Source organism: Pelodiscus sinensis, chromosome Z, assembly GCF_052426305.1.
Source record: "Pelodiscus sinensis isolate ZL-2025 chromosome Z, ASM5242630v1, whole genome shotgun sequence".
NCBI lineage: Eukaryota > Metazoa > Chordata > Testudines > Trionychidae > Pelodiscus > Pelodiscus sinensis.
Window position 1 is genome coordinate 14,168,429 of NC_143085.1, and position 25,885 is coordinate 14,194,313.

At 41.7% G+C, this 25,885-nt stretch overlaps 2 protein-coding genes across 3 annotated transcripts in view; one reads left to right on the plus strand and one right to left on the minus strand.

The window, feature by feature from the left end:
• The window catches only part of UBE2L3 (ubiquitin conjugating enzyme E2 L3), a 24,814-nt gene extending 22,476 nt beyond the window's left edge, over nucleotides 1-2,338 (plus strand). Inside the window, exon 4 of the mRNA XM_075898273.2 lies at nucleotides 248-2,338. Coding sequence (XP_075754388.2) covers nucleotides 248-402 — 155 coding nt within the window. The 3' untranslated portion in view covers nucleotides 403-2,338. The remainder of the gene's footprint in view (nucleotides 1-247) is intronic.
• Nucleotides 2,280-25,885, minus strand: YDJC (YdjC chitooligosaccharide deacetylase homolog). Of its 2 annotated transcripts, none has more exons than XM_075898271.2 (6): nucleotides 25,748-25,885; nucleotides 23,470-23,648; nucleotides 12,443-12,599; nucleotides 10,091-10,190; nucleotides 7,623-7,788; nucleotides 2,280-6,062 (listed from the first exon to the last, which is right to left on the minus strand). In XM_075898271.2, the coding sequence occupies exons 2-6, from the start codon at nucleotides 23,631-23,633 to the stop codon at nucleotides 5,720-5,722; spliced, it is 930 nt and encodes a 309-aa protein (XP_075754386.1). In that variant the 5' UTR covers nucleotides 23,634-23,648; nucleotides 25,748-25,885; the 3' UTR covers nucleotides 2,280-5,719. The 2 variants fall into 2 exon arrangements, with proteins under 2 accessions (XP_075754386.1, XP_075754385.1); XM_075898270.2 differs by having other exon boundaries at nucleotides 7,611-7,788.

The window sequence follows — 25,885 nt, forward strand, 5'->3', positions numbered from 1 at the left end:
CCAGTTTTTCCTTCTTGAGATGAATATTAATTCAGAATCATTACCAAACTACAATTTTGAACTGGGTCCAGTTGCTATGTTCTCAATAATTTATCAATGTATTGGTTTGTTTTTGGAAAGCATATAGATTTATAAGGACATTCTTAACACCATTTAAACTCTATTTTTTAATGCATCATTCATACATTTCAGCAATTTAAAAATTAAATGTTCAAACCACTGACAATACTTGTACTTCTTTTAACAGTAATCCAGTCCCTCATAGCTCTGGTGAATGACCCACAGCCTGAGCACCCCCTTCGGGCTGATCTAGCTGAAGAATACTCTAAGGACCGTAAAAAATTCTGTAAGAATGCTGAAGAGTTTACAAAGAAATATGGTGAAAAGCGACCAGTGGACTAAAATCTGACAAAATTGATGTCAGCAATGTGTGATAGAAGATCCGGAGCAGTGCATTTCAGACACACCACAAAGCAGGACTCTATGGAAAATTGACAAGTGCCACCTTTTGGTGTTTGCTTGTGGCTGTTACTAACTTTCTACAGTTTTCTTAATCAAAAGTGGTCTAGGTAACCTGTAAAGAAAGGATTAAAAAATTAAGATGTTCTAGTTCTGCTTTCTTTGTTTAAAAATCACTGCTTCAGTATACTTTAAAGGATGCTGTTTCTTTTACTTGTCAGAATTTATCAAAATTATCTTAGACTTATATTCTGCCCTTAAAATTCAAAAGGTTGTGGCTGTTGTTTCTTCTTTTCCTTTGCAGTTCCCACTATCTTGCATTCATTTAATTTTTCATTTAATTTTCTTCCCCCAAACTGATGTCTTAGAAAATATATCCCTGTCCTCATGGAACATGGTTGGATGTTTGGCAGTTGTTTACTTTTTCTCTTTAAATGTTGCACTGTGCTTTGTGGAACTTGGGTAGCAAGTTCCCCTTAACTTCAGTTTGTAACATAATAAACAAAACAAAACCCCACAAAAACAATCAGAAAAATAGCCTAGGGGTCTTATGTAAATTTGGCTGATGTTACCACAATAATGTTTATTAAATGGGGAAACCCAAGTTTTGTGTGCGTGATTGAATTAAAATATGGCTTATGTCCTAGTTTTGGAAAACTAAAAAAAAAATCTATAGCAAATGAATAGTGGAATGTGATTGTGAAATTCTTTCACTTTTATTATTAATATCTATGCAGACGAGCTAGGAAAAATTGCACAGAACAACATTGCAACCACTTTAGGAAGTTTTTGAAATTGGGGACCAATAGGTACCAAAGTAAAAAAACTGAATTAAAAATCAATCCTTTTGGAAATATTAATTTTGAAATTGAAAGCTAAATCTGACGCCATGGCTAGCTATTTGAGTACATCTTCACATCAAAATGTATTATGAAACCATCTGTATTTTTTGGGATAGCAATGCCCCTCCCCCCACCAATTATTGTATAATTCTTTTTTAATGGTATGATAATAGCATTAAGCAATAAATAAATAGAATTCATTTCACTAGTATTGTTCATAAATATCTAAAATAATATACTACACTCGAGTTAGATGAGTCAATGAGTATTTAAAGTAATACTCCCTCCTCACTTATTCAGGTAAAAATAAGGTATTTTCCCTTCCATCCAAGGCATCCCTGCTCAGATAAAAGGAAGCTCTTCCTGTTCAGGACACAATACCTTTTACGCTTTCATATTTTTAGCTGCCTTTTTCCCCTCCTTAAATCTAAAATGAGGTCATAGCCACACAGTCAATTGCCTTCTCTTCCCAACCATTAGAATTTTGGTGTCTTATTGAAAAAGCAAGTTTATTTCCAGAAATCTGAGATTTGGAGTGCATATCTGTTGTGCAGAAAGCTATATTAGTAAATTCTTCACACCCAGATGGTTATTTGTACTCCTACAATCAGCATTAGTATAGGATCTGTCTTTGCAATGTTTCAGAACTTGTGTGTGAAACCCTTTTTGGTTTAAGTATGTCTTGTATATTTCTGTCTCTTCTGCCCAGACTCTTTTTAATCTAGATCCAGCTTTGATTTAGAATTTAGTATAACCAATGACAGCCCAGTACCTCTGTTGAAAAGAAAACATTTTATAAGTGAGGGAGCTTAAGAACTTTTGTTTAAGTGTTCTTAGATTCTCTGGCAGGTAAATAAAGTTAAACCATGGTCACCTTATAAAGGAAATTTGCATTTCCTATGTGTGTTCAGGTTTGGTGAGCACTGTCTATTACCAGATTTTCACATCTTTGTCTTCATTTGCAGAAAGTTGGTACTGATTTTGTTTCATTCACGCTCACTGATTCAAAATAAAAAAATGCCAAATTATCTGTCAAACTGAAATGTGTAACTTCTGCATCAGATACCTAAATGACCTATTGCTTTTTCTCCTCTTGATCAAGTGTGTTAGCATGGAGACTTGCCATTGCCCAAATTTACATTTATAAAAACTGTAGCACCGGTTTGTCACTTTTCTTTCTATTTAATAGTGAATATACTTTGACTGTAAACCTCTCAGGTTAAATGCTGAATTCATGTGAATTAGATACCACTGAAAGGGAACTGAAGAGGTTGGATAATGTTAAGAATTACATTTCAAATTCACAACAGCCAGTAGGAAGGCCATGCTTACCCAATTTTATGTCTAGGGTCAGGTGGAAGAAAATACTGATCCCAAGTCTATTCTTTATAGTCCTGTCTGCAAACTGTAAGATGTGAAACACATGTAGTAGCTTTTACTTATAGGTGACTTTCTGCAAAATATACAGACCAAATAAGTATATGTACTGTATGGGTGAAGTGGGAGTAGACAAGTGAAAAGTACTAAGCCAGTCCTGTGTAAACTCAGGAATTCAAACTCTTGTTCTATTAGTTCCCTAAGTCATGTTCAATTCTAAACATGCAGTTTAAGATCCAAAAGTATAGCATACTGGTAAAACTATACACCCAAAAGTATTGGTATAGGCTTTCTGCAATTCCATTCTGCTACCTGTAATAAAAATACTCTCAAAGGCTTCGTGGCATGCTTTATTTTTAGTCAGATTGGATTGTGAAAAAAATTTTATACAGGAGAAGCTTATAGTTTGATGAACTTCAGCTCTCAATACTTTGTCAAATCTGGACTTCTAATACTCCAGTCATTTGAAGAAGTGGGTCGTATCCACAAAAGCTCATGATACCACCTACACATTTTGTTAGCCTTTATGGTGCTGCTAGACTATTCATTGCTTTTTAAGTTTTTACTAAGTTTAGTTTCCCTATTAACATAAAATATAGTTCAGCCCATCTACTTAAAATTAGGAACTCTTTACTCACATCTCTACATTAAAGTGCTTTCAACTCATTTGAATGTTAAAATTCTGCTTTTATCCTATTTAAAAATATGGTCAATTACAAAACTGTCTAATATTCACAGTGCAGAACTGAATTGGTGAAGGCCACTGTTAACGCTGATTTCACAGTATTCCGTTAGTTTGAAGGAAGCAAATGAATACAAATCACAGTACAATTCATAACAATGGAAGTTCTGATGATTAAATGTGATCAAAGCAAATTCAGAGTAAGTATTCCTGAGACTAAATCAAAGGTTTAAAAGTATGTAATAAAACAAGGTCATGTGTAAAAATCTTAGATAATCCCCAGTGCCTCTGGTATATTCTTGCACAACAAATAGTCAAACACTAGATGGCACTTACACTTCTACCAGCACTTTTACAATCTCATTCTTCTATTGTTAATTGCAACTCTTACAGCCCTTGTTCTTTTATTATACTTTATTATATAAAGTAACCTGAAAATGTTACCACTCACTGTAAACACTAATGGTCACGTAAAGTTGTTTGACATATCAAGCACTTCCAAAAATTGGTTTCTTTTCTAATATTGCCTCAGGCACATTCTGTACATATTATGGTAGCAATTGTAAACCTGTGTAATTAATATTGTGGTAATCTAAATTTATGGAATTGCTGTATCAAGCACCTTTCAGGCAATCTTAATACTGCATTAATGTTTCTTACTTTTCCTTGCACAAATATTAATATTCCCAGTTGGCAAGGAACAGGCCACGAAATAGGTCCAGTTAATCATGGAAAAATCATGCCCTGTTTGCACACAGCCCTAGTATGAATGGGTACTGGGTAGACTAATTTTTCTGCAGTTTGCACTTCAAACAGTTACGACTTTGTAACAAAGGCATTTGTGCCAAAATGAGGTCTCTTAATATATCCAAGATGAACAACACTGACTCACATGAAACTACAGTTTTGGCAGGCACTAAGCTCATACCTTTGGAAAAATCTTCCTTGAGGTAACGCTGAATGAAAACTGATCTGGAACTGTAGCAAAAGGTGCCAGGAACAACAGAAGTTAGAAAGTCTTGAAGTTTTTGTTTTGTTTTTCCCTTCTCATTGTCACTGTTCCCGTTAGACCACCTTCATGATTATGGTAAGTGGCTGCCATCACAACCACCATCTCATGAATGGTGTGGCGTGTATTTACAGTTGTTGGTAGGATTTTTACAGGTAACAGACATGAAATATCAAATGAGCCAACAGTTGCTGTTCTTGCAAAATCATAAAATGTTTGTCTGGAAATGCTGTCAATATTATTTGCTTTTGACAGTTAAATAGAATAGTAACTCTGCATCTAGCCAGTGGTATGAAATATGATTGAAGGAATCAGTAGGCTAATACCATGAGCTGATTACTTTTAGGCTATGTCTAGACAGGCATGATTTTCCAGAAATGCTTTTAATGGACAAGTTTTCCGTTACAAGCATTTGCGGAAAAGAGCATCTAGATTGGCACGGACGCTTTTCTGCAAAAGCACTTTTTGCGGAAAAGCGTCTGTGCCGATCTAGTTGCGCTTTTGCGCAAAAAAGCCCCGATCACCATTTTCGCTGGCCCTTTTGCGCAAAAGCTTTGTGCAAAAGGACTTTTGCCTGAACAGGAGCAGCATAGTATTTCTGCAAGAAGCACTGATTTCAGACAGCAGGAAGTCAGTGTTCTTGCAGAAATTCAAGCGGCCAGTGTAGACAGCTTTTGCGGAAAAACTTGCCAGTCTAGATGCAGCCCTAGTGCAGGAAAAGAAATGTTTGCAATGACCCGTTCTCTTCTATACGCATCAATAAAAATGCAACATTTTCAAATACAAAAATAAAAAGGAAAATACAGTAATTTTGAATATTTAACTAAATGTTCAAAGTTATTAGGTTTACAAAAATCAGGCTCTCTTGGCCAGCTAAGCCTTACTTCCTAGGCTTTGTGTCTTTTTGCAACTAATCCCTGCCACCTCACAAAAAAATATTTCAAAAAGTTGATGCATGATTGTCAGCCACATGTGGGTGAGCTGTGGGTGAGCTATGTGCTATTGCAGCATCTGCAGGAAATGATTTACTGTTAGACTGAGAGTTGGGCCTTGATTTCCAAGTTAAAGTGTGTAGTGTCCCATGAGTACATTACACAAAGGAAATCCATCGCTTTCAAATCAGCTGAGGTGGTTTACAAATCTGATAATGAAAGAGATACAAGTTGAGATGTTGCTGTTGAGTGTTTTGGAGAATCCAATTATTTCTACTTACTTTAATTACAAGATGATCCCAGTCCACTCACAGTTCTCATCTTCATTAATGAGGCGTATAGACAAAAGTGGTCTAAATCCTTAGTATACTATCAGCTATAGTTCCCCCCAGTATAGGCTATATGTATCTCCTCTTGCTTAAAGATCTTTAAATGCACAAAGTTGAATGTTCCTTGTTTTGTAATAGTTCTGCAACTCTGGATTCATTAATATCTGGAGTTCATGCAAGCGCTCCCATGACTGTGAAAAATCATCTGGTCCTTCGCCACAGCCTCCAGCAGGTGGAATAGTAGGGTACCCTGGATGTACCATCAGTTCAATTGTGACTGTTCTGCTTTGCTGATCTTGAGGTGAAAACTGAGTCATGTGAGAGTTTTCCTTGGTGGTAAAAGTCAGCATGGCACTATCGATGGCACTCTTAATGTTGCTGACAGACATGTTTTTGCCCATTGTACTCAAACCTATATAAATGTCGACCCACCTATTGAAAGGGGGAGATACAAAAATTAATATGAATAAAAGGTATGAAACGTAGCTGTAGTGTGATATTTTCAAAACAAAGTTATTTCAGATATTTAAACACAAAATAAATCCAAACAAGCCTAACAATAACTCATCCTTTAACATACACCAACACAGAACACCATCAATTAATATATCCATTTTTGAACAAAAGCTCCATTCCTGCAGGCTGTAAGATGTATGAGGACCTTGTGCCCATAGAGACCCCCAGCGAAGTTAACTTTGTCCCATTGCTTTGGTTTGAAAATGTGTAAATGAGTCATGCTACAGCTGTTGTTAGAGCCCTATAGACCTACTTTAAACTGGGGGTAAGCATGTTGATCAGGAAGGATACCGTTTACTACTGTACATTAAAATTGTGTGTTTTTATTGAAAGATTTGTTGAAAAATTAATAAATCATAATTTCAGGTTCTAGTTACCTCTAATACCTTGATTTTGCCTCAATTTGACTGTAAAATGGGAAACCTTGCTAACAGAGCTGACTCTCGTGCTTAGCCAGAGCCATACTTGCTTACTTTAGGGACAAAATTACAGGATTTTACTGCAGTTAGTATTGATAAGCCAACAAAATGAAGAGGGAGGGAGGGAGCCAGAGGTTATGTCGTCTTATGCATTATTAACAGAATTATTAGTGATGTTCCAGTTGCAGGGCCAAACTCTTAAAAATTTCACCTGTACAAACCAAAGTGGGTTTGACAGGTGTAAGGGCATGCAGAATTAAAATACAACAAAGTTCTCAGGTATAACTGAGCACAGAACTTGGCTTAGGAAGGCCATTTGTCTGGTGTTAAACTAGAAGGTCCTCTGTTTAAGAGGTCTGTCCCCAGGGTGCCAGATCAGGGAGATCCAATCTATACACATTAAATATAAGGTCAGATCAAGTGCACAGAGTCATGTCTATAGCACTTTAAGAACTCTGGTTTGAACAGCTGGCATGGATACTAGAAATTAGGGATGTGAATGGTTAAGTGGTTAACCAGTAAGCATAACACTTTAACAGGTGATGCTTACCAGTTATGGTTAACTAGTGTGGGCAGGAGCAGCCCCTCCACCCAACCCCATTTAATTGGTTAACTGATTAAACTTAATGTTTAACCTGTTAACTAATTAAAGAGAATTTTATATTATCTCACCCACATTTGTCTTTTTAATATCCTAGGACTGACATGGCCACAACAACACTGCAAACAGAAGTTCCGATTTATACTTTCCCTATTGTCTCAGTAGGAGACTGTAGTGGTGCATATCTGCCACCATATGGTGCTGTGAGAGGGTAAAAAGCAACAGCAGTTGCAGGCCAATTGCCTGATTTAATATGGTATTTCCTATAAGTAACCTAGTTCTTGCTACTGTGCCCTTGAGTCCAAAGGAGATAGAAAACACTGAAGAAACCTGCCCTGTGAAGGTTGGAGAACACCTGCTTTCTGTTTATGTAATGTTCTGCGAGGAATAATGAAAAACATCGAGAATAGATAAGAGCTGAATTCTTTGGTGTACGTGTCTTACCTTATTCCATACCTTGTAAATACATCTACTGTGTCAAGGGAATCTTTTTCTACTCCCAGATAAAAGTCCATTAGAGGTGGCTCTATCCACACACAGCTGTGAAGACCTGGTTCTATTGGTACACGTGTATACTTGATCCCATACTCCTCTAACACCTGTGCAAACACATGTCTAACCTCTACAAGAAAAGGGAGAATTTACGGTTAGAAATTACAAAACTAGGAAATCAGCTCTCCTGAGCTATCATGACCCTGGTGATTGCTGGCCCTGAGTGCACCCATCTATATCTATTTGATCTAGTTGTTTTTCCATTGCTACAAATAAGCTGATTGGCCTAGAATAAGGTGCTCTCTCTCTCTCTGAATATCTGCTGACACCGGTGGAAGGCAACTGCAGTCAGGCCCTGTGATTCTCAGAAACTTGCTGGAAGAAAGAGGCCTGAATTGCTGTGAAGCTCGGGCTCCAAAATCCTCACCCTAGACATAGCAGCACTGTGGCCCACTGCTAGACCTCCCAATGTACTCTAAGTGAGGCTCAACTGATCAATTACTGTCGTCATTGGAGACTGGCAGAAATGGAAGCCTCTCCAGTCTTGTCAGCAGCTGTACTCCATTTACTGCTCCCTGAAATTACCGCCACAGCTACAGTAGATAAACAACTCAGCTGAAACCTTCAAAAGTGCCTGATACATTTCTGGGTATTGCATGCAACCCTCTGGTGTCAGCACTTGAGAAGGTTTGACACCACCTATAAGCCACACAAAATCCTCCTACGGCAGTGAGGGCACAACAGTAATTTCTCTCACCAGATCCAGTCTTTCTGGAAACATAATGTGATCAGTTCTTCTCATTATAATTAAATTAATATTTATTGCTCTTCATTACTATAATTAACTGTTAACAGGCAGCATTTGGGTTGTTTTGTAGGAAGGGAAGCCATGGAAAACACCTGCACTGAGCAACATTAACTTCCCTAGCTAATTTCAGCATCTATTACCCAGACATATCTGGGAAACATGCAGCATAAAATGTCTTCCCAACATCTATCTGACTGAACACAGATCTCTGCATGGCATGTATGTGACAGGAAGGGGCATAGGAAAGTATGGCGCAGTTGCCTTCTTCCCACCCACCAGTCTCTCCCTGTTCCTTCTCCATCTGCTTGCTCGCCTCTGTGACCAGCAAAAAGAGAGAAACATATAAGCTCTAGAGTAGTAGGTAAAATTCCTGCTTCTTAATTATAAGAAGCTAGCAGATTTATCCAGCATTGCCCAATACTGAACAGAGCACTACTCCAAATTTCTCCACCTTATCTCTTTTCAGTAATGTTATTGAGAAGCAATCCTATTACAGATTCATCCTTTTTCTTTTCTTTTGAAGAAAAAGGGGGGGGCTCATTTTGGTTCAGTCTCTTTCAAAATTCACTCCATTATGACAATTGTGAGGACTGTACTTCAACTGGTGATTCTCTCTCCTTTCTGCATGATTTTATGAAAAGCAATCCCAATCCAGGCACATCTCATTTTCCTGGCACAACCAAGCCCTTGTGCAGCTTTAAGTTATGATATTAGGAAGCTGTATACCACATTTGATGGTCTTAGCTCTTACCATTTAGGAGGAGTTCTTGATCAAACAGACAGACAAACCCTCTAAAATATGTAGTAGATGTGCTGCTGAGATCATAAAGTTGCAGTGAACAGCAATAATATAATTGCTGGTTTGGGCAGGAAGTCAGAACAATTAATAGATTCAGAGCATTTAAAGTCAGAAGGGACCCCAGTGCTCAAGCTGACTTGATTTCCTGCATAGCACAAGCCAGAGAGCCTTGATATCTAAGGCGGGCCCTGCACAGATATCTGGGGAAGAAGAGAAGATGTTCAAAGACATAAAATGTAGTCATTCACCTAAGTGCCATTTGTTTTTCTGTACATCCTGCCCAAAAGGATAAAGGGTCTCTTTTTCTCTTTATGTGATACCTTTAACCTCAATCATCTCAAACGTCTGATGCTAAGAAAACACAGTAGAAAAAACACCCAATTATTTATAAAATGGTAAAAACAAATATTAAAAAATCTCCTCCAACAGTATTGTAATGCTGAGAATTTCAGAATGGTCAGGTGGCTGCCGGTCTGTTCCCTGCCTGACTTTGACAGGGTAGAGAATTAGTAAAGGAAGATTCAGCACTGAATTATCAGCTCTGGGAGGGAAGCTGCCATTCTAGGACTGTGAAGATCTTCACAGTGTTAGAGGCAGTGAAAGGGAGGTTAAATGGCAGCAGATTCAGGCACAGGAAGGATAATTTCCTCTCATGCTGGATGTGGAAAATGGGATTTCTGGAATGGGATTTCTGTAGTTTATGACCAAATATTCAGCAATATTTGGCAAAAAAGCTTATTCAGCAAACTGGGTGTGGGGGGGTTCCCTCTAAACAAAATTATCCTTAATTACAGGGGGCTGGGAGGAAAATCACCAACATCCTACCTGGAAGAACATGAACATGCTGGTGTCCATCCATGTGATGAGGGATGTGACCTGTCAGTTCCCGAAACAGGTCGACTTGTGCCATTAGCTCCTGTTTCACCTAAATAATGAAGATGGTAGGTGGGAAGGAAGGGGGAGAAAGAGAAAAATGTCACTAATGCAGAGACTAGGAGACATCTGATATAAGATATTCACTGGAGGACACCCTACCCCATCCATGACTCCGTCCATTATTACTCATGTAGGGCTTGCTCCTAAAAGGTGGTGAGCACCCTCAACTGGTAGCGAAGCCAAACCTGAACTAGGGATGCTAACTACCAAGTATTTGGGTAAGCGTGTAACTGCTTGAAATGTTAGCAGTTACACGTTTACACATGGGGGGGGGGCAGGCAGGAGCCGGTGCTCACAGGGAGCTGACTTAAAAGCTTAAAAGCCTGCTCCTTGTGAGCACCAGTTCCCACCTGCTCTCCCCATACTGCCTCTACAGGAGGCAGCCAGGAAGGGGCAGGTGACTCTATGGAGCAAGCACGCTTGGAGAGCCAATTTAAAAGCTGGCTCCCCATATGTGCCCACTCTGACCTGTCCCCACCCCAGGGACTCTGTGAGAGGCAGCAAGGAGAGGGGAAGGCAGCTCCTTGGAGCCAGCATGCACAGGGAACCAGCTTAAAAGCTGGCTCCCTGCGCATATTTGACTCCTACCTCCCCCTGCTTGCTGCTCTGATTCAGAGGCAGCAAGAGGAGGGGAGTGCATGTAGTCAATAGGATTAACCAATAAGCCCAGGCCTATTGGTTAATCGTGTAGCTGACTACATGTTGACATTCCTACTTTGGACACTCCCCTGTAATTTGCCAAGGGTTCTGGTCCCCCATTAGGTTTCTGGGACCAGGTCCCTGAGGAGCACCATTTATGTGTGGAGAGGGGCTATAAATAGAGGGTGAAATTGTTAAAGACACCCAAGGGAGCTGGATTTCCAGTGTCCATTAAAGCAAATGGGAAACAGGCACTGAGCTTTGACAATTTCATCCCAACATTCCTGTAGGTTCTTTCAGGCAGACACTGCTGGCCTTTTAGTCTGTGCAATGGGGCTCTGTCCCAACCAAGGCCTTTGGGCACCACACCCAGGCTCACTGGGAAGGCTCTCCTTGAATGTAGTTATTTGTGTCTGAGTGGGCAGCTCTCCACAAACAACAGGGAAGGGAAAACTCTTGGCTCTCACCAGCCCTTGTGGGGGTGATTCCTCCCCCAGCCCTACTCTGACCTGCCCAGACATGTTAGCACTTGTTACTGTGCTCTGGGCTGCTGTTGAAGATACACCCTAGAGTGTTACATTGGGTGGTGGCCACGTATTCTTAAAAGTCACTGGGAATTAAATTGTAGCCACCAAACTTCTCTCACTAGCTACCAAAATCCTGTTTGAACATAGGTGAAAACCTCTTCCCTCACCCACCAAGTCAATGGCTGTGTCTACATTGGCATCCCTTTCCGGAAAAGGGATGCTAATGAGACACTTCGGAATTGCAAATCCATGGGGGATTTAAATATTCCCCGCGGCATTTGCATTTACATGGCTGCTGCTTTTTTCCGGCTCGGGGTTTTTACCAGAGAAAAGCACCAGTGTAGATGCGATTTTCCAGAAAATAAGCCCTTCTCCGGAAGATCCCTTATTCCTACTTGAAAGAAGGAATAAGGGATCTTCCGGAGAAGGGCTTATTTTCCGGAAAATCGTGTCTACACTGGCGCTTTTCTCCGGCAAAAACCCCGAGCTGGAAAAAAGCGGCAGCCATGTAAATGCAAATGCTGCAGGGGATATTTAAATCCCCCGCGGATTTGCATTTCCGAAGTGTCTCATTAGCATCCCTTTTCCAGAAAGGATGCCAATGTAGACACAGCCTATGTGTTTAACATACTCTGAAGATTCAAACTGACAACTATCAGACTCAAACAGTTTCTCAACAGGCAAATTAACCCTAGAAAGCACTTCTACTGCATTTCCATGAAATGATCTCAGGACACTTTAAAAGCCATAATTCCTGTAAAATTTAAGGAAGTGGTTATAAAACAAATGAATGTGGGGTCACTGAGGCAAAAAGAAGTGCTATGATTTGCCCATAGTCACAAAGCCGATCTAGTAAAATCCAATGCTCCTGCCTGCCAGGCTCATGCTTCAACTATAAGACAAAATTCTGCAACACAGGCCATGTTAATCCTGGAGCTCACCCTGAGACTTGTCTATGTTACTACAAACCATCGACATGCCCCTGATCTCTGACCTGGAAAAGCTTTCACCTGGTCTGTGGATAAGCAATCAAGCAAAATGATGTCTAGGGAGTGTCATTTGTCTTTTCTCCCACCTCTGACATTTTCAGGAGACCTTTTGCTAGAACCGTCCTGAACCCCATCTTTCCGTGGAAGAATCCATCTTTGTTGAGCAGGGAGGAATTCTTGAGCGCCTTGCAGACAGGGGAGCCCTCAGACAGGTTGGCATGCAGACCTATTGGAATGTTATGCCTAGAACATGAACAAAAGGCTGGTTACATTTCCCCTTCCCTGTCTCCAGGGAGATCCTAGTTGCTGGATTTATGTGGAGAGGTTTCATTGTCTCTTTTCATCATGGAATGTAGTGTTGTTGCTCCTCTGGAAGGAGAAGCAGAGCAAGACGCTAAACAAGAATAGATCCTCTCTAAGGAACAATCCTATGTTGTCTGCTGGGAGACAACCTAATAAATCCCTTTCACTTCTAAGTCTTTGATTCTATGACACAGAATGGCAGAATCAGTAGCAATGAAACACTCTGGCTGTGTCTACACTCAGTGTGCACATTCCTCCGTTCATTGTTAAAGGTGGCTTACCTCATTCTTTGGGATTTGATCCCATCTGGGAAGTGATATCCCAGGAAGCTGGGTCCTAAACTGCACTCTCCTTGGACCTGAAGTGGTTCAATGTCTGTACTGCTTCTCGGTGGGGGCAGGAGCGTTGGCTGGGGGAGACCAGCCCAGCAGGACCAGGCAGTGAGGAGCCCCAGAGAGTAGGATGGCAAGTGACAGAACCCTGGGAGTCACCCTCAAGGTGTTGTCTGTGACTGTACCCCGTCACACAAGGCATGTTCCAAATTTTGGCCAAAAAGAGTTGAGCATCTGATAAACCCTTTATTGAAGAGTTATATTCTGCCCTGCAGCTTGTGTAGATCTTTAACTCTAAAGTCCTCTGAGGAGTACTGATAACGTGTCATCTTCCTGTCCTACCTGCATGTGTTTTCTTTGGGATGCCATATGCCAGGGGTTCTCAAACTGTGGGGTGGGACCCCAGCAAGTATGAAGTCCAAGCCCCACTACCCAAGGCTAAGGTTACACACCACACACCCAGAACAGAAGCCATTGGGGCTTCAGCGTTGGCCCTTCCACCCAGAGCAGCAGGGCTTGGTAGGCTCAGTATTCAGTCCTGTCTCTTATGGTCATGTAGTAATTTTTGTTCTCAGAAGTGGATCATGGTACAACAGGAGTGAGCAATAATTTTTGGTGGGGGCGAGCCACTCCAAGATTTTGGTAAGTGGTCAAGGGCCACACGTCTATGGAGGGGCATGAGCTTTGGGGTGTAGAAGGGAACCTGGGATAGAGAACTAGGGTGCAGGAGAGGGTGTGGGGTCTGAGAGGGAGTTTGGGTGAAGGAGGGGGCTATGATCTGGGGCTGTGGACTGGAGTATAGGGCTCAGGAGGGGGTCTGAATGCAGGAGAGGATTCTGGCCTGGGGGAGGGTGTAGGAGGGAATGCAGGGTCTGAGAGGGAGTAGTGACCTGGAGGAGGTGGGGAGAGTAGGTACAGAGAGTTTGGGTGGTAGCCTGGGTCAGATAGTTTGGGGGAGACAAGGAGTGGAGTGCTAGAGGCAGGCTCCGGCTGGGAGCTGCTTACTTAGGTGGTTTCTAGCCAGCAGCCCTGCCGAAACCTGAGGCAAGCTCCCCACCTGTCTGTGGCAGTTCCAAGCTGCTCCACATAACTCTGCTCCAGGCAGGGACAGGAGAGGAGGGGTGGAGACTTCGCAGCCCTTGCCCCAGCAACATTTCTCAGTTCCTATTGGCCAGAAACTGGCCAGTGGGAGCTGAGAGATTTTGCTGGAGGAGGTCAAGACAGCATGCAAAGCCTCCTCCTCCCTCCCCAGCACACAGAGCAGAGAGTAGGCAGTCATTAAAATGGATGTAGCTGCTAAGAAGTTTGAGAGTCATTAAACCATTGAATGTGGTGTCTCTGCATGTATTCAGCAGCAGCTATTCTGCACTGAGTGGTGTTTATAATAATCCTGATGTTGGGGAGAGGTTCTCTCCCAAATTAACTCAACTGGATGAAAACACAAACAAAAGTAATATTTTGGCAGTGATCTGTACTGCCACAAAGGGGACAGGATTCTGTTCCTGATCCCAGGCATACTTTATCCAGGTTAGTGGGGTACAGGCATATGGAGGAAACACTAGAACGTGACCCAGGCTACATCTTGACTACAATGATCTATCGGAAACAGGTACACAAAATGTGCTCCGCAATTTATGTACCTTTTTCCAATAGTTTTTTAGAAAGAGGCTTTTCTGAAATTTGGCCTGTCTACACTGGGCTAAATTTTGGAAAATCCTCCTTTTTCTGAAGAGCCCTTCTTCCTTGTGGAAGGAGGACTTCCAAAAGAGCACATCTACTCTTCTGCAAGAAAAGACGTGTTCCCTGGACACAGCAGAGTCTTCCTGGATCCGCAGCTCTGCAGCATCAGGGTTTAACTAAACTGTGATAAACCAAAATGACACCCTTTTTGTGAAATGGGGAAAACACCTTACGACGGGTACCCAAAGGGACTATCCATAAGAATCAGACAAGTAGGACTTAGTTTTATTGTAAGCTTCTTGGGGCAGAATTCTAATCTATTCTGTGTTCTGTACGATACTGAGTATGTTGTCAACACTCAATAATGGGACAGCATACAGCTACTTCTCTTGAGTGAATGGTAACTGTCAAAGCCAGCCTACCAGCTCTGTTCTCAAAATTCATTTTGCATCATTCAAGTCAGTGGTAGGGGAGACAAATGTACTCATGTGGTAAAGGCAAACAACTGACGGGAATAAAACAGGTAAGTGAATCATTGGAATAGTTTCCTTTTCAAGGATCTGTGGTTTCTCAGTCTGAGTGCTCTAAGCAATTGTTCCGGCTGAAATAACTAACCTAATCTGATATCACAGTAAATGCTGAATTCAGAATACAACTGAGTTTCTCTGGTTACTGGATTCTTCTTACATAACTGAGTTAAACTTGCTGTGAGCATTTCCATCAGCTTTCTAGATGTGTGTCTGTTCCTAGATCCAAGTCCTGACCAGCCATATGCTGGGTTCAATGCAGAATCTTCAGTTGTTTTCAATTCCTTGTGGGGAATCTGGAAGGGATCTTTATACGCCCTTACACAGCTCTTGCTTTAAGCTGCATGTTTTCAAATAGCAATGCTAGGTTAATTCAATTCACATCCTTTTTAAGTAAACTGACTTCCTATTGGCTTTCTGTTTGTAACCCTACCTCGGAAACAACCAGCTGACTGGGCTTGATGGCTTTTATTACTAAGTGCTGACATGATAAAGATAGAAATGCCTGCATACAGATGTCACGTTAGTAAATACCTGAGTGCCTGATGACAGGGAAAGCAATGCTAGGCTGTGCAATGCTTAGAAGAACTTATGGCAGCAGACCACCACTGGATTTCTGCTTGGTAAATACAAAAACATTTGCACACCTATAATGTTGTTGCATAAAAGCTAGTCATTGCCACCCTCTGATGAACTCTGAGGTCTGGTCAAAGAACACATCTAAAGTAATTGTCTTGTATCTTGTTCTTGTTTTTCTTCCCATTATTTCAGATTACAAAGCCTCTTAAAAAGAGACAAGGCTTCTTAAGCCTGATCTACATTATAAACTTTTGTTTGTGTAGTAATGTTGGTTAGAGGCATGGTTTTATTATGATACTTTTATACCAGCAAAAGCGCTCAGGTAGGAGCAGTTTATACCTGCAAAAAAAGTCCTTTTTCCCTGTAGGTTACTTCATGTGGGGAGCTTGTATAAGCTATACCAGTAAAAGCACTCTTTTGCTGAAGTAATCTGACACCAGGTACCAGAATGAAACAAGCTGCAGCGGCACAAGCACACTTTTGCTGGTTGGTATAAGGTGTGCCTACAGTAGGCAGGTTTGCTGGGACAGCTCTCCTAATACCACTATGCCAACAAACCCTATCTAGAGTAATGCCACTGACTGGCCTTCAAGGCAAGCCACATTCAGTTTTTTCTGAACAGATAGTGACAGGGCATTTTCATGATCATTAGTGATCCAAGTAAGGAATCATGAACTGCTACATACATAGAGCTAAGGATTCAGTGTGAGGAAGATGGATTACAGTACAGAGTCTGGCACATGAAGGGGCAGAATCTTTGAGCCAGGTCTTAACCAGAGACTAAATCAGATAGAAGGGTCCAAAGAGTAGGTTACGCTCCTGTGGGGAAGCCTTGAGCTAGGGCTGACAAGAGCAGGTTGATGCCAAGGGGAACCTGCCAGGGAAGCGCCAAGGGAAAACCTACTAAGAGAAGAAGGAAGACGAGAAGGGGAATTGTGCAGCAGCAGGCTAGGCTGCTGTGGGGAAGGCTGAAGAAGGGCCAATGCAAACATTGCAGTGGAGCCTGAGAAGTTGGAAGAACTATTACTTGGACATTTAGCTTGGATTTTCCGTTGTATCTTGTGCTACCCTGGAAGGGGATCGTACTTTATGGCTTAGCCACAGGACTGAGTCACAGAAGACCTGGTGAGAGGCAGACAGCTCCCAGGACACATTGAAGACAAGGCCCTTTGCAGCACTGCAGTCTGATGATGCAAGAGGGTGCTACGGAGGCTGAGTACATTACCTCCCAGGCAGACAAGATCTTCTATTGGGCTGCCCCCATGTCATCACTGCTTACTGAGGAAATGATGGCGATGCAGGTCTTAATAAGATGAGAATGTGGAGGGAATAGCAGAAATACTTCCAGATTAGGGCAATGTCATGCAGGAAAGCCAAAATGAAGTTACTGTTTACACATGCATTTTGCAATCAGTGTTGATGAGAAAGGAAAGGAAAACACAGAAGGCACTTAAATGTGGTTTTGTTAGAATTTCCAATGTTCAATCACAATTTAACTGACAAAAGAATGAAGAAAGCATTGTGGAAAATGTTTAAAAGACCTCTCTATCTCCAGTAAGGATAAGATGATGGAATCTATTTATATAATTCAATAAATCAGTTTAAGAATGGCAGGTCTCAGTCTCCACCCTTATGTAATGCTGTTGATATCAGGAAAGTTACTATTAAGGATGACTGATAAATTGTTTCACGACTGGCTGAAACAAGACATTAAGATGTTTTTCAAGTCCTGCAACAATTCAGACTTTGTGGTGAGCACCAACTCCTGCTCTGATGCTAGAAGCAACTTACCAGCCACACAAACCTGCTGGTACAGCAAACAGCAGGTCCAATCAAACCAGCAGAATTACATATTTTTATGTCCCAGTGGTAATTAATACAATGAAATCTACCCTAAGATCCACTTCCAATAGGCAAGTCTGCTCTTTTTATAAAACTTTATAAGAACATCCAATATCCTATTGTGCCAATGAAGAGACATGCCAGCTGGAGCATGATGGGACATTAAACTAGGAGCCAATATTCGGAGCCAGGCATGCTGAGGGGCTTAACAAGGAAAAAAGATGTTTCAAACTTTGAACGTGTTGATTCCCAGAGGCATTGAGGTTGTACATTACTCTTCAGACTAATAGATCAGCATCTTATTTATTTGAAGCAATAATTATTCATCTTCATAAAATCTGCAAACGTGGCTGGATACAAGGGTATTGTAAGATATGGAACAAAGATGAGCAGTACAAACTAAATCAAGTAGCACTGAAAATTAACAAGCAAACTGTTGAGAGGCAAAACCAGAACCCAACCCTAACATAGGTATAAAACTCCACCTATCCAAAGGGACTTCCCATATGCAAGTCTCCTCTTAGCTGGGGGGAAGACTTTAATCAGAAAAATGTGAATAAAAATAGGGAATTGTTTAAGAACAGTTTAATGAATGCTCCAAAGCCACAATCCCACAGTTAAGGAAGAAGGCTCTATTGGTTAAAAAGCAGCCTGATGTAAAGGTGATGTGAAAGCAGCTATAAAAAAATATGCAGCAAATGAAAAAAGGGGAAGTTGACAATTATAAATATAAATCAGAAGCTAAGAATTTTAGAAAATTGATAAGGGAAGCAAAGGGACACAAGGAGAGAGGCATGGCCAGCATAGTGAAAGAGTGTTTTAAATACTTGACAAAAAGAATCCTATAATGGAATTGGTCTATTACTAGACTGAAATGATAGTATTATCAATAGTAATGCTGAAAAAGCAGACATGTTCAATACATTTTTTGTTCTATATTTGGGGAAAAATTGGATGATGTAGTCCTATCATATGATAACACTCTTTCCATTCTATTAGTATCTCAAAGGATGTTAAACAGCAATTACTAAAGTTAGACATTTTAAACCAGTGGGTTAAAATAAACTCGCATTCATGATTTTATAGAGCTGAACTGTGAGTGTTCATTTTCATTAAGTCTTAGAACCCCAGAGAAGTTCCAGAAAACTGAAGAAAAGCTAATATTGCTCAATATTTGAAAAAGGTAAATGACATGACTTGAATAATTATAGGTCTATCAGTCTGACATCAATCCCAAGCAAGATAATGGAGCAGTTGATATGGGACTCAATTAATAAATAAAGGAGAGCAATATAATTAAAATGGGTCCGATTCGTCATGCTCTATAGTCACTTGTTTTGCTTTATAGCTGCTATTAAGATCTGCTAATACCTGCTCTGTTTCTTCTGCTGAATAGCCCAACCACAGCAAAAGGCAACATAGGATGTTCCAAGGGAGGCATAACAAAGTGATGGTGAAATGAAGTCTAGAATGACACACACTTCATTACATCAGGCTTGCCTGAACATTTAGTTCATGGAAAGCTCAGATATGAATCTACCACACACAGGGGTGCTTCACACTGAGTTTCACATGGACCGTGTTAATTCTTATTAATGATTCGTTTTGCTCTTCGATCACTCTCTCCCACCCCAGCGCTGTAGCTAGATCAAAGTGTCCTAGGGACCTGCTATTGCATGCAGTGGGGTCCATGCAGACACTAAGCCTGCAACAGGGTAGATTCATACCCTGACTAGAGATATAATAAGAGTTCATTTACACATACCCAGTGGGAAACAAAAATAAACTAATTCCAATTGGAAGGGCTTTTACTCCTACCATTTCAATGAAGGATGGGATGCTTAAGAGAGAAAAACAACAAGTGGCCCTGTGGCACCTTAGAGACTAGCCAAAGTATACACAGTCATAAGCTTTTGTGGGAAAAACCCACTTGATGAGATAAATTGGAGAAGAGACTTCATTTTGAAAGGTGATATTTGAGAGAGAAGAGTAGCCATTTGTTTGTGCTTAATTAGTTAAGCTTTGCCTGCCTATAATGAAGTTGAGGCTAATTACTTCAGTGATCCTTCTCTAAATCCAAAGATAAGTTCAAAAGGTACAGGCACCTCACCACAATTGTTCTCCATTCTCAGGCTGAAAACTTCACTATGGAATTCAGGTTGCAAATATTTGCCAGTTACTTTGCGGGCTTGGATAGAAAACCAGGAAAGAATGTTGTAGTTTTCTTTTAAAGGCAACCAAAAATCATAGTAGAATTAAACTTCAAAATCTCCAAACATGAGAGAATCTGGAATTACATAGACAGTCATGCAAACTGTCCTCCTTTTCCTGCTCCCTGCACCAATATTTTGGCATAGGATTCACTACGGACTTTAAGAATTTCACAGCCTCAGACTTGTTTAAAATCAGATTTCTGACAGAATGCTGGTTTGAGCCTTTATAGCAACCAGCTAACATCTCAATCAGAAAAAAGAGCTAAAAGGGTTCTTATGCATAATCAGATGCTACATTTATTGTGGCAACATGCACAAACACTACCTGAATTAAGCTCTCCTGTGGGAGCTTCACTTTGGAGCTTTATAAACAATAAGATCCTACAAACATCTGTGTATATGAATCACGTTGAATTAGATGGGACTGCTAAATCTGCTTAAAGTTATTCATCTGTTTTCAGGTCCTTGGCTACCGTTATTTAGTATTAAAATGTTTCCAAGGCTACCAAGCTTGTTTTCCCTCAAATGATTTAAATCAATTTCACATGTTTAGAATCCAAAGCAACCCGTTTGCTTTGATAAAATAAAGGAAGGGAAAGGAGGGTTGTAATTTGTACTGTCAAATGTCCCTCCAAATCTGTTCTAGAACACGTAGTCAGCTGACAGTATAAATGCTGTGACCTGCATTCAGTTATGCCATTTTAAACTGTAGTCACATGGTCTCCGGAAGTGTATGTAACCAGAAACTAGGCCAGGTGGAGACTATATTTAAAAACCTGCCAGTGAATAGGGCTTGAAAGGCTATAATACCAGACTATCACCAGAGTGCCAGGGTTTAAAGCTTTCCATGATACATCTGTTATCTTGAGAAAGTGTTACCTTAATCTCACAGTTATACAACTTTTTTTTTAATTTACTAATAAGCAGGCCTCTAGGTTATACTTTCTCCTGACACATCCTACCTGATCTACTCTGCTGTCAACAGTTGCAAGTCATTCTAACAAACAAACTTGATACTAAATTAATTGGTCCCTTGTAGGCAGAGAGATCATGGACTAAAGGAGCAGTTAGACTGAACTCCCATCTTGCCCTTAGGAAAGATTCTTGGCTCAGGGTTGACATGATGGTGGGAAAACTATGCTGGTGCCACGTGTGTTAGGTCGTATCTGTGGGTAGAGGGCCACAGTTGTAGGGCTACAAGTTGGGCATCTTCCCTGATTGTTTTTAATGACTGTCTTTCAATGTGGCTGCAGTTATACACACATCATGCAAAACACACATGTATATCCCAACCTCTTCCAAAGACGGATTTGGGTGCTCACAGAGAACTAGCAGGAAGCTGTTAGTATAAAGCTGTCCCCTGGGAACAACTGGAGTTGGGAAATGGGACACAAGATCTCAGAGCCCTCTTTTTAAAAAGACACTTTTTAGCCTATTCAGTACTTTCCAGGTGCATTTTATAAAGTTGGCCTCTGTTTCAGGAAATACATCTGTTTCCAAGAGCTAGCCCAGCCTGGAGTTGGGGTATAAGCTGGGTTTTTCCTTCTAAATAAGTTGCAAATAATACTTTGCCTGAAAGGGTTTGTGAATACAGAGTCAAGGGTGACAGTGTTTCTTAAAGAGCCCCTGCAGTAATCAGGGATGTGTACATAAAATCATTAAAGTACCAAACTTCTTTGTGTGTGTGCATGTGTTTTATCAATGGTTTTATGAGTATGCGTAAAATGCTTTCATTAAAAATGTTTAAAAATATGGTTTCTTGGTTGGAATTGCATAGGTATGCAGCCCAAATATTGTAGAATTGCACTAGTGCCTGAGGACCAGAGAGTGAAACCTGAGTGAAGTTCAAAAAGTAATACAGCATAAATGGTAAAAATAAGTGAGATGTTTACAATTTGTTCAGTTCTAAGAATCTAAGCTAATGCCATGACTTCAATCTGTGGAAAATCACCGCTGCTGTGATCAATCTTCCAGTGTTCGATTTAAGACTTCCTAAATCAAATTTAGAGGAAGTTCCCACAGACATCTGGTACTCCTGCTCTTGCCAGGAGTAAAGGATGCTGAGGAGAGTATTTGCTCCCATTCACCTCCCACTGTGGGGATGCCGCCAAACTCAGTTTTATGTAAACTGACTCCATCTATGTATTCTATGTAGCTGGAGTTGCATACCTTAAGCCGGGCTGCTGGGTCTAGTGTAGACCTGGCCTAAGGCATAAGCAGTTCGGTAAAGCTATTTGCTTTTTAAAGCATGGACTTTTCATCAGATGGCATCCCTTGAAGCTCTCTGGAAAGCAAGAGATTAACAAACTCATACTGCAACAATGAAATAACAACCAACATTCTGGAATAACAACAAACATTCTGCCCCTTATTCATGAGGGAAAAAATGTAAAAAGTAGTAGTAAAAAGGAGGCAGAGTCATTTAGGGTATGTCTACACTGAAATTAAAACTTGAGATTGGCCCAGACCAGCTATCTGAATCTGGTGGGGGTTGGGCTGCTCAAGCGTAAACAGGAGGGAAGGAGGTCATAGAGTTCAGACTTTAGTCCCAACCCAAATATCAGCACTGCAATTCAACAGCCCCTTACCAGGAACCTGAGGCTACAGCTACACTCCTGGAGAGGCATAAGGATCTTGCGCAAAAAGGGGTTTTGCCCAAAACGGCCACAGCCGCACTGCTTGTTTTTGCGCAAAAACCCCTTGCGTGAAAACAGATTGAAAGACATTATGCAAATGAAGCACAAGAAAATGCTAATCTGCTCTTAATTTGCATTGCCTCTTTTTTGGGCAAAACTCATAGTGCAGACTAAGCTTGAGGGTGCTGAACTGTAGCGTGGATGTACCCTTAGAGTACTGTGTGCAGACAAGTGTATTTTGTTTACTTTGCTAATAAAGTAATGTTGTAGCTGTGTTGTTCCCAGGAGATTAGAGACAAAGTGGGTGAAGTAAACTCAGTTGGTAAATGTGCACAATATCTTCAAAAGACAGGTCTGCAAGCTTAAATTCATATGTGCTAGACACTACAAATCATGGAGTAGGTAGGAACACTGGATTTATGGCTGATTACAACTCTCCCTTGTCTTATGACTAATGAAGTTAACTGCCCACTTGACCTTTAATGGACTCTAGCAACATTATGTTACACCTTGTATTACATAGTAAACAATATGTTAAACAATATGTTACACCATGTATTCAGTGTTCACTGTAAACTTGTGCAGCTACTCAGGACACATTCAAATGCCGCACAGCTGCCCAGAAGAGTACCCACGGCTAAATGTTTTTGTTCCTACTGGTGGTGCACATTCACACAGTGCACATAAAATATTCTGCACATAGATACAAAAATTCCACAAGTGGATGGAAAAGATTAGAGGGAACATTGCCCGTGTTTAGTTGTCACACTTTGGAGTACTTTTCCCAGTCCTGAAGAAAGGCTCTGTGTAACTTCAAAAACTTCTCTCCATCCACCTTGTTTCTCTATGTACCAGTTCTAGTTTTCCTTACATAAGTCTAGGAAAGATGAATTTTTCCATTTGGCTATAAGTATTATGAATTCAATTAATGTTACAGTGTTGGCTCTGTTCCTATTGCCTGGAAAGGTTGCATGTGAAAAGGACTAAAGTAAGTAGCTCACCTTCTTGCCAGTTGTGCAGCATCTGAGGCAGCACTGCCATTGACCAGAAGAGAAACATTGGAAACTGCACCAGCCAGGAAACACTCCACGATTCCTTGGTTCCTCCTTGGACAGTAGCCAAAGTCATCTCCGGTTACAATTAACTTCACCCTGGACTGAAGCATCCTTAGGGGTCAGCCCTGACAGGAAATCAAAGGAAACAAGATCAAAGAAATGAATGCTGTAGCACACATTAATGGGCTACAGGAAAAGGCAGGATCAGGTAGAAAATGAATAAAAAAATGAGTCTGCCTCCTACCGGATCTGCTGCTCTACCTCAGCTGTTTACAATGGTAATGACTAATACATTGGCATGCTAGTTTCAATTTACTGTAATTGTGGCTCTCACATATGGTACTCTGCCCATCCCACAGTGCCAAGACCAGCCTCATTCACATTTCTATTCAGGGACGGAAGGAGTGTCATGCTATATTACCCAGATGGATTAAGAGTAGTTTTTCCAGATTAAAAGGTTACTGATTTACAATAAGTTAAATGACTGACAGTCTGTCAAGGTTCAGAATCCTCTGGTTTCTCGATTCAATAATATTGAACAGCTAGTTTATAGTATCTGAATAGGAGAAACATCAGGAATCAGGGCTCAGACAATCCTAGAAGAAAATAAACTGTTAGTCTGTGTAAAAAGACTGATTTATTCCAATAGCCAAATTTCAGGGAAAGCCCAATAGCCATATCTCAAGGAAAGGGTGAAGAGTGGTTCCTTGTTCTGTATAAGATGTCTGAGTTCTGCTATTATTCCAAAGAAGTAACTTACATCCTTGTTTAAAAAAGGCATCAAATATGTTATTTTGAAATAAAACACTGAACAAGGGAAATAGGTTAGTGTCTTAATTTCCTCACACTGCCTTTCCCCTTAGTCTGATGAAGAGGAAGTAAAGTTCCCTCATGCTGGTATTTGCACTTTCTTATCACTCATATCTGAGGCTAGTTTAATTGTTGAGCATATGGAGTTTATTTAGCATTTGACACATAGGAAAGCTGGAGGTTTTCCGGTTCACCAGAACTGCCCTGGGAGTAGAGCACGCCTCCAGGAGTCAATCAGATCTTCTTTCCCTCCCCTCCCTCTTTAGTTCTTCCTTCTCTACGTACATACAAGCCGTTCGTCATCTCTGTGCTTTTGAGCTGGGACTCCAGCAGTAGTAAGGAGCCTGCAGGGCATGCGCTGAGAACAAGCAGGAAGCGTGGAGTACTGAATCAAGCAGCAAAGACCTGAGCTATTTATAGAGTCCACCGTGTTTGCTTAGGAAGAGGGTAAGAGAACTAGAATTCTTAATTATTGCCCGCAAACAAGAGGGCAGAAAGCAACTGGCTGAAGCAACAGCGAACTTGTCTCATTTTCTAAGCGATTGTTCAGTATAATCGAGCTGCTTATTCACAGGGCCATGCCTCCTTTGTTCTTAAATCATATAAAATATAGCACCCAACCCCTGCCTCCCCTCCCCCTCAGCTGGAGCACTTAACACTATCTGCAGCAATAACATTTCATCACAGGAATTCCTTTCTCCTTCCCTAGCTGCAGAGCCCTTCAGGTCCCATTGGCCTTTTCCCGCGTAAACCATCAGGAGCAGGGAGGTCCCCTGAAAAGGATGGCAATGTCCTGAAGGAGGCAGAGACGCACAAAAAAGCCCTTGATAAATCAGGGCTGGTCCCGGCAAGCTAGACCCGCTAAGATCCCCTAGGGTGAAGCCGGGGCCCTGATTTCCTGGCCAGCCCCCAAGTTAACTCCCCTGCCAGCACGCCAGCCTGTTGCCAGAAGTCTCCCCAGCCCCACAACTCCAATGCACAATCGCTGCCCGGCTCCTCCACCAGCGGCAGTGTCGGGAACTAAGCAAAGGGGGGGGAGCCCCACATTGGTGGGCTGCGGAGAGCAGGAGGCTCCCAGGAACGCTGCCCCCGGCCAGGGACTTGCAGCCAGTGCTGGGCCCTTAAGCTAGAGCCCAACATGTTGCGGCGCACAAGGGCCAGCCCGGCCGGCGAGGCACCTCTCCAGCGTGACGAGGGCGGTGGCTGGCCAAGCTGGCCGCTCCCAGCCCCTTCCCGTGGCGGGAGCTGCTGCTGCCGCCTTCCTCCGGGTGAGAGCCGCGCTTCAAGGCAAGGGGCCGAGGCTGCCGAGTCCTCTCCTGCTCCAGGGCGGGGAGCGGGGCCCGCTGCGGCTGGCAGCTCGCCCCTCGTGCAAGCTAGGGCACGTGTCCCGCGGCCAAGAGGGTCCCGGACTCACCCATCATGAAGCGCCCGCATGACCCCTGGCAGCGGCCGCTGCAGCATCCATGACACGCTTCCGAGCCAGGCGCCTCTGCAGTGTTGTGCTGCACAGAGGCCCGCGGGGAGACTCGGCTGCTCCTGGGCTGTGGCGTGT

What these genes read in the sequence shown, in the direction of transcription:
- YDJC (XM_075898270.2), bottom strand. Translation starts at nt 23,633, where the DNA reads ATGCTTCAGTCCAGGGTGAAGTTAATTGTAACCGGAGATGACTTTGGC. An exon ending in GCTGCACAACTGGCAAGAAG is followed by an intron (nt 12,600 to 23,469) that starts GTGAGCTACTTA and finishes TTCATGTTCTAG; the next exon opens with GCATAACATTCCAATAGGTC. An exon ending in GCATGTTCATGTTCTTCCAG is followed by an intron (nt 7,789 to 10,090) that starts GTAGGATGTTGG and finishes CTTTTCTTGTAG; the next exon opens with AGGTTAGACATGTGTTTGCA.